The 9,197-nt window shown below is 39.4% G+C and overlaps 2 protein-coding genes across 2 annotated transcripts; one reads left to right on the plus strand and one right to left on the minus strand.

Annotated features, from left to right (window-relative positions):
• The first annotated feature begins 798 nt into the window (after window positions 1-798).
• On the plus strand, window positions 799-4,424 carry LOC111403572 (heat shock cognate 70 kDa protein 2-like). Its single transcript, XM_023032127.1, has 2 exons — window positions 799-1,106; window positions 2,406-4,424. The coding sequence occupies exons 1-2, from the start codon at window positions 893-895 to the stop codon at window positions 4,148-4,150; spliced, it is 1,959 nt and encodes a 652-aa protein (XP_022887895.1). The 5' UTR covers window positions 799-892; the 3' UTR covers window positions 4,151-4,424.
• A 1,116-nt stretch (window positions 4,425-5,540) lies between these two features.
• On the minus strand, window positions 5,541-8,196 carry LOC111403573. The gene has a single exon (XM_023032128.1). The coding sequence runs from the start codon at window positions 7,259-7,261 to the stop codon at window positions 5,750-5,752; it is 1,512 nt and encodes a 503-aa protein (XP_022887896.1). The 5' UTR covers window positions 7,262-8,196; the 3' UTR covers window positions 5,541-5,749.
• Window positions 8,197-9,197: the final 1,001 nt, after the last annotated feature.

Consider the following 9,197-nt stretch of genomic DNA (forward strand, 5'->3'; position numbering starts at 1 on the left):
AGGAAACACAGAATACAAAGAATAACCATAGATGAAGGGGGAAGAAGACTGGGACACAGAGGAGGAAAGGAGACCGACAGTAGTCGCAAATCAATTCACCAAAATCAACACCATCCACCACACCACATCACCATCGTTGACCGCCACCACCACAAAGAGACCACTACTGCCTACCCACGACCACCACCACCACAATCAACACCCATCGTCGCCAGATTGAAAAAATAAACCCCCCCCCAAAAGCTAGCGATCCAAGAGAGGGCGAATTGCAATTTCGTGATGCTACGAACTTCTTCTCCCCCAAACCACAGCCAACGTCGAAGAGAGAGGAGATGGAGTCGGCCCAAACCACAACAACGTCGCCTCCCCAAACCACAGCAAGCACCGACGTGTCTCCTTCATCGTCGGTTGCAGTGTTTAGTGGGTAGCTGGCATCGAGAAGAGAGAGGCCGGCGAGAAGAGAGAAGGAAGAGATGGTAGGAAGAGAGATGGAAGAAGGAAGATAGACGGTCTGGGTGATTCTTTTTTTGGCTTTTGCTGTTTTTCGCGTTTTAAAGGATTTTGGTGTTTTGCACATAAAACGTTCAAAACGACGATTTTGCTGTTTTGCATTTTTTGTACAATTTTTTTATTTTTATTTTTAGAAATACATTTTCAAAAATGGAAAAGAGAACCCGTTTTCGTTGTTTTCAAAAATCGAAAATAGAAAACGGGTTAAAAAGGGTAAAAAGAATGTGGACTTTTCGAACATTCTGGAAGACGAAATCCAACTCGCTGCTACTCGTTTAAATACTATTTCATCTCCGCCGTTTAATCCTCACAAACCCTAGTTTTACGAAAATACTCTCTAACTCTCTCCTTTTTCTCAAACTCGCCGACGTAAAGAGAGGAAATGGCAGGAAAAGGAGAGGGACCGGCGATTGGAATAGATCTAGGAACCACCTACTCTTGTGTCGGCGTGTGGCAACACGACCGTGTTGAAATAATCGCCAATGACCAGGGTAACAGAACGACGCCGTCTTATGTTGCGTTCACTGATAGCGAACGCCTTATCGGTGACGCCGCCAAGAACCAGGTTGCCATGAACCCGATTAACACCGTATTTGGTAAGATCCGTGGTCCCTTCCTTCCACTATAGATACATGAACTTCTCTGTATTTGTACTTTTGCGTTGTTTCTACGGACCTATGTCTGGAACATACTTTATTTGATTTGAATAGGTGTACTGAGTCAAGTTTGTGTTTCGACCTTATGTTTCGATTTACAAAATCTGTTATGTGACTAGTGAAAGAGTTTATGATAGCGCTTTTCTTTTCTGGACGTTGACCTGTAATTAATAATTAATGTGAATGCTTATGCGTGCAAATTTGCTTTCTTTTGTGGAACGATAATTAGATCTATTTTATGAAATTTGCCAATTGTATTTACTCCAGTGATAATGTACATGAAAGTTTTATTTTGCTAATTGTAATTTGTTTAGTGGTCATTGGCCCCAGTTTGGAGCAGGCCCTCGTTTTTACACGTTTTGGAGATCTGAAAATTAATCGTGCCTGCTTACGGTTATTATCTATTAGAGGAGCTACACTCATGATTTCAAATCTTGGGGAAATAGGAATTCTCTCAATTATGGAATTTTTACACTTTGTTTACAGAGTTGGTCTTCACACAGGACACTTGGCTTTTGTCTAAAAGATTTTCTTCCGCAAGGGGAGCTGCTAAATTTAGGCTGTGTTGCGCACTTTGCAGTTCTCGTGTGTTTTTTATATTGCCTGTAAAATTATAAAAACCAAAGCATGTAGTCTACTTAATGAACAAGCTGTACAACCAATCACATTATAATTGAATGTGAAGATTGGAATTTCATGTTATGCAGCTTTTGTCATTATGTGTTTTTATTTTGCCTCCAAATTCTAAACAAATTAAACATGCAGCCTACTTTATGAGCAAGCTGTACAACAATGTTTGTACTTATTCAAAGGACAAGTGTGATGGTGATTTGATGATTTATTTGGACTTGTCAATATATAGCCTATGTTTGGTTCCCATTTTTTTCAAAAATTTATCTTTTCAAAGTTCATTTTCAATCACACATTCTTCTATAAAAGAATTTTACACGTAGGTTGGAAACTTTTTCTTATATTTTAACCACACATTCTCCAAAAATCACTATTTCAAAATACATTATTATACAAAAATGGGACTCAAACAAGGGCATAATCATTATTTAAAGTTATTTGCTTGTATAAGTTGGAATAGATACATAGATACATTACCCCATAGCCCATCAATGCTCTTAGAACTATTATTTAATCATTTATATGTTTTTAATTGGCATTGAAAGATTTAAATTCTTGCCTGTCTATTCAAGATCTGTATACATAGTGATGATTTTTGCTCATTTGTAGATGCTAAGAGGTTAATTGGTAGGAGATACAGTGATGCCTCTGTACAGAGTGACATCAAGTTGTGGCCCTTCAAGGTCGTGGCTGGAGCTGCTGACAAACCCATGATAGTGGTCAACTACAAGGGTGAAGAGAAGCAATTTGCAGCTGAGGAAATCTCTTCCATGGTGTTAGTAAAGATGAAAGAAATTGCCGAAGCATACCTTGGTTCAACTGTCAAGAATGCTGTGGTCACTGTGCCAGCGTACTTCAATGATTCCCAGCGTCAAGCTACCAAGGATGCTGGTGTCATTTCTGGTCTCAACGTGATGCGCATCATCAATGAGCCCACAGCTGCTGCTATTGCTTATGGCCTTGACAAGAAGGCAACAAGTGTAGGTGAGAAGAACGTCTTGATCTTTGATCTTGGTGGCGGTACTTTTGATGTCTCTCTTCTTACCATTGAGGAGGGTATCTTTGAGGTGAAGGCCACTGCTGGTGATACTCATCTTGGAGGTGAGGATTTTGACAACAGAATGGTCAATCACTTTGTTCAGGAATTCAAGAGGAAGAACAAGAAAGACATCAGCGGTAACCCCAGGGCTCTGAGGAGGTTGAGGACTGCTTGTGAGAGAGCAAAGAGGACTCTCTCATCCACTGCCCAGACCACAATTGAGATTGACTCTCTCTACGAGGGTATTGATTTCTACTCCACCATCACTCGTGCCAGATTTGAAGAGCTTAACATGGACCTATTTAGAAAGTGTATGGAACCAGTTGAGAAGTGCTTGAGGGATGCTAAGATGGATAAAAGCACCATCCATGACGTTGTTCTTGTTGGTGGTTCTACTAGGATTCCCAAGGTTCAGCAATTGTTGCAAGACTTCTTCAATGGCAAGGAGCTCTGCAAGAGTATCAACCCAGATGAGGCTGTTGCTTATGGTGCTGCTGTTCAAGCTGCAATTTTAAGCGGTGAGGGCAATGAGAAGGTGCAGGACCTTCTACTTTTGGATGTTACTCCTCTCTCCCTCGGTCTGGAAACTGCAGGCGGTGTAATGACTGTGTTGATTCCCAGGAATACTACCATCCCAACCAAGAAGGAGCAGGTATTCTCTACCTATTCAGATAACCAGCCAGGTGTGTTGATTCAGGTATTTGAAGGAGAGAGAACAAGGACTAGGGACAACAACTTGCTAGGTAAATTTGAGCTCTCAGGGATTCCTCCTGCACCTAGGGGAGTTCCTCAGATCACAGTTTGCTTTGACATTGATGCTAATGGTATCTTGAATGTGTCTGCTGAGGACAAAACCACTGGGCAGAAGAACAAGATCACAATTACCAATGACAAGGGTAGACTTTCGAAGGAGGATATTGAGAAGATGGTTCAGGAAGCAGAGAAGTACAAGTCTGAGGATGAGGAGCACAAGAAGAAGGTTGAGGCAAAGAATTCTTTGGAGAACTATGCATACAACATGAGGAACACTGTAAAGGATGAGAAGATTGCATCCAAGCTCCCCGAAGCTGATAAGAAGAAGATTGAGGATGCCATTGAGCAAGCCATCCAGTGGCTGGATGGGAATCAGCTAGCCGAGTCAGACGAGTTTGAGGACAAGATGAAAGAGCTGGAGAGCATCTGCAATCCCATTATAGCAAAGATGTACCAGGGTGCAGGTGGTGATATGGGCGGTATGGGTGGTGCTGCCATGGATGACGACGGTCCTGCCCCTAGTGGTAGCGGAGCTGGTCCTAAGATCGAGGAAGTTGACTAAATCCAGTGTTCCTTTTGTGATGTTTTACTACTATCTTAATTTGCGGACAATCCTTTGCTTGGAATTTAGGCTTTGAAAATATTAGTATTCATTAATTCGAAGCCTGTTTTGACAATATGTTCCATTGAATTTGGCATTATTTCTGGATATTAGTAATTGTTTAGAATTTTTCTTCGTGATGTAAGATCCTTTTATGATAAGAATATAGCGGGTGGCAAAAGCTGACCAGATGAGTACTGCAACAATTGGGATCTTACCTTACATTTTAGTTCAACCGAGTTCTGGGTATTGTCACCTACCTTTCCTGTACACATGATCAAAGTGGGTATGTGTTGGTATTGTCGAGGATCTCCATTCCTCGGGTGTTGGGGCGGATGTGTTGATGATCTTTGTAACTTAATCAATCGAATTATATCTATGCTTATGAAATTTGTTTCCTAAAATCAGTAGCTCTTAATGGAGATTTAAATATGATTTTCTGAATGTAACTCTAAATGCGAAATGTCGTTGACATATTTGCTGTAACATAAAGAAAGTTGATGTAGTCAAAATTAGAGCAATTGAACAATTTAAGCAACATGGGGCCTTATCTTTCATGAGATATTTTTCTAATGCATGGCATTCGGTATAAAAGTGAATTAGTTAGACAAAATTTACTTCGAAGTAAATTTTACTTTTTAGCATAATGACAACTTAAATTTGAGTCAGCTTCCACAACCAATCGAATCAAATGGTATAAAAACTTCTCTCGCAAACAGTTAACTCAACTAACTTGAATTATTAAAGAAGTGGGACATGGTCATGTGAACAAGCGCATATGGTTTCTCACACTTCTACACCTATCACGCTTGACACTTTTCTCCATCCTTTTTCTAGTCGTATGGTGGATCGTTCAAGTCCCTTTCTCTCATCACTAATGTCAATTAGCCAGGAAAGTCGTTCACTAGAACTTGCCTTACTATGAGGTCCACAGAAAATGATGTCCTACAAGAAGACATCCAATTATAAGAACAGAAGCTGTCGAACATGACTTCCCAACGTGGCACCACTGAACCGGACAGCTAATGGTATGAAGTCAGTCAGTCAATGTCAAAGTTCATGCAAGAGCTTAAATAGGTATAGCTAAAATGAATAAGAAGCTCCGGCCCAACGTATCAAAAATATTGTTAAGCCGGACATAGCATATCAATGACTCCCAGGAGCTCTCCTAGGGTTGAAGTAAAGCTAGTTGTGCCTTATTTGTGCCATGAATACAGTTTCAAGAAAGAGTAAAAGCATAGGGTGCTAAAACTAAATAGCAATTTACAGGGAGAAAATACAACAAAATTGGTAGTCCTGATTGATATTATTTCATCATTCCAACCATGAAATAAATATATGGCAGAGGTAATGACAAATTAATTGATAATATAATGGCAATAGCAATAGGAGAAATAATCAAAGCTAGTCAGATACATTGGAACAAAACCATAGCAATTACGGAAACAGATACAAGGAGTTTAAGATGCAGAATCGGTTCAATTGCGTTTACAAAAATAAGTACACGACATTACTGCACAATGGAGAGCCATTCATAACAACTGCATATCAGGTACATATCTATGTCAACTTAAGTCCATTGCCCGCATGGTGAGGACGAAGGCAAACACGAACTTCATGTTCTTCTGGCCCAGCACGAAGTTTTGGCACCAATATCTCGAGCACTGTTCCTGGTCCGTCATAATATGCTTCTATATTAGCATCTTCAGGGATTCGGGTTGAAAGTGGGATTTCTCTGACAAATTCTCCTGGAGGGCAGTGTTCCGATGATGGATCTGTAAGCTTGAAAGTTCTGTTGTGTCTCTTGATAAATTGTGTGCGAGATGTACTAATGCAAGAGATCTTGATGATTCCGTGTGTGAGTGTGTTCTTCCATGAAACTTTCACCCTCTGAAGATCAACGGAAGGCAAGCTGATTACAATCAAATAACCTTCTTCATCCTCGTAGATTGTTTTGGCAGCCGTGACAGGTCCATAGACGTTTCTCAGCACCCCACTAAATTCATTCAGCCAGTGTGGCTCGTCTGGGTGAATTTCCAGATCCAGGATACGTTCGGGAGGAGCAGATATTTCCAAATAGCAATCATCATCATTACCCCGTGAGAAGAATTCCTTCTTCCTCTTGTTGCTCATGGGTGATAGATCCATCGCGTCCGCATTTATGTGATTGGATGTCTGAGTTGAAAGATTTAACACGGATCCGTTAAGCAATTTCTTTGAGTGGGAATGTGAACTGCTCTTTATTGGAGGTGGTGGCCTCTCAAGTTCAAATTCAGTGTTCGGCAGATTTCTCCATGAACTGAAATCACTTGCTTCAGGGAAAATAGTGAAGTTCAGGTCCCTCCCTGTGAGTTCAGTCCATCTTCTTCGGTCATCTTCATCGAGACTCGTGAGATTGGGTAATGGAACCACCTCAATGCCGTGAACACACTGAGGGTTTGAGAGTCCCCTATAATGCTTACGCTGCATCCTATGAGATCGAACAAAACCTTTATCAACACTAAATGGAAAGGGACGCTCTCCCTGACGAGAATGCCCATTCATATAACTCCGGAGCTGCATCTTACCCAGAGCATTCTCAGGCCTTTCCTTGAAAACCCACATGTACATATTTTCCATATCATGCTGAACCATGAAAACATCGGGCTGGATATCAGATTTATCAAACCCGGAAACCCCATTACTGTCACGAACTATTTTTGCCTTTGATTTCTCATTCAATACGGGCTTAAAGTAAAAGCTAAAGAAAAACCAAGCACCCCAGATGCTATCAATCCTTTTTGCACATTTCCTCCCAACTTTGGGGACACTGAGAAAACTTTCAGTCTCATACATCTGGGAGCCTAGTCCAACATCAAGAAGATCACAGTGTTCAGGGTTCCAAGGCTGTGAAGGGGGGCTTCGCTCAGCTGAAAGGGGTAAATTGATATCAGGCGGACAGGTTAAAACAACTTGGCGATTCATTTCGATGTCTAGTTCTTCATGTGAAGACGAGGCACTTGAGTCCATGGATAAGAGGGTTGAAGGGTGATGATTCTCCATTGACAAAGCTGTTAGCAGAGTACCTTCCATCTCAAGAATTACCCTTTTGTCTTATATCAATTGCCGACGGTGTATCTATAAACTTTAAACCAATAAACAATTTGAAAAAAAGACCTATCTTCATAAACACCTCCATCATGTTGAACCCAGCTACAAATGCCCAGCTTCATCGAAATCTTAATATATTCATCTCATAACTGTATTTCAACGACATACACCCCTTGAACTAAATTCTACAAGCCCTAGGTCAAAAGGAAAATGTATTCCTAAACCAAACTTTTTCTCTCCGCAAATATTAAAATTGAAAACGGCAACAAGATTATCAAGAAAATCAAGAGAGAAATAAACAGAGAGGGAAATTTCAAAATAAGTAAGACTTACAATACCTGACCTATGATCAAATAATTAATAAAAAGCTAGATGAAGACTATATCTAATCCAAACCACCAAGAATCTCCATGAACCCTCCAAACACAGGTGGAATAGAGTTGAAACATATTCACGAAATCCATAGTCTCAAATGAAAATCATATCTGCAATAGACTCAATCTTTTTGGATTTATATATGAATATTACCAGTCTATGAAACCAAGGCCCAAGAAAAGGACCAAATCTGAGGGGATCTTGGAAGAATACCTTTTAGGATAAGCTTCCACAACCAAGAATCCACAGAGACCAATACACTCAGAAGAATCAATATTTCTCACAATCCTCATCTTCACTATATCTATTAACCTTCAACAATACAAAAAGCCTCCCTATTTTCACCTTAAACTACCGACCCTTAGTTTCTTGATATTTTTCTTAAACTACCGACCCTTAGTTTCTTGATATTTTTCTTTGTGAAAAGATACATAAACGTTGATATACCGCATGCCTAATTGCTGTAAACAGAGAGAAAAAACAAGAAAGTTAAACGCGCATATGGGTTTGTTTTAGCCTGCCTTTATTTCGTGTTTTCTTGTGAGGTGGGCTGTAGTCTTGGGTTGGCTGCAGGTGTAGCCCAGGAGAGGTAAAGAGCCGCACCAGGGGGACGGTTAGGCTAAGTTTAAAAGTAACTAGGAGATACTATTTTTAAAATTTTTATTTTAAACATTTTTGGATTAATTTTTCCTCATTTTTATTTAATTTAACATTAATTTGACGCTTCTTTATATTTTCGAATAATAAAAATTTTGATTATTTTAAAATTACTTATAAGTCATTTTCAAACTTAGCCTATCATGTACTATTTCTTTTGGTATAATTGATCATCTTCGATTTCTTATGCTAATTATAGTAATCGTCCTGATAAATTATTATCTATTAACTAATTGGATGCAATCAATGACGAAGTAAAAAAATTAATAACATTAATAAAGAGGTATGTAGATGCAATCAATGACGAACTAAAGAAATTGTAACATTAATACAGAGGTATACATATAAACATGTTAAATGGTGAATGTGGCTGGCGGCTATCCGAACCACCAATGTAGAGACATGACATGAGAGGATTTATCTTTGTTGGAAAGTAATTTGGCCTTTTGTGACATGGTGAGAATTCATTGGTCTACCAAATTCCCTTTTCATTTGGAGGTTCAACATATCTTTTACTTTCTTTTTCTTTTTATTTTTTAAACATAAAGAGATTTTTGACATTAAAAATCAATGGGTTGTGCTACTCGTACATGGACCCTTACACTCCGATTGATAAGGGCCCACCTCTCATCTCACATGAAGAAGTCGGCCCCACACATTTGGGTGTGGACCCCGACCGCTTCCATGTGAGATGTCGAGTGGGACCGTGTCAATCGGAGTGTAAACCTCCATGTACAAATAGATTAATTCAAAATCAAATTGCTTTTTATTCAAGGAATATTGAAAATAATAGCACTAGGGAATTCCATCATATTTGTCATCTAATAAATAAGTTGATATCAAACCTAAGACTCTCTTCAAATAAAAATAAAAATAAAAATAAAAA

Source organism: Olea europaea, chromosome 11 (genome assembly GCF_002742605.1).
Source record: "Olea europaea var. sylvestris chromosome 11, O_europaea_v1, whole genome shotgun sequence".
In the NCBI taxonomy this organism is placed as follows: Eukaryota; Viridiplantae; Streptophyta; class Magnoliopsida; order Lamiales; family Oleaceae; genus Olea; species Olea europaea.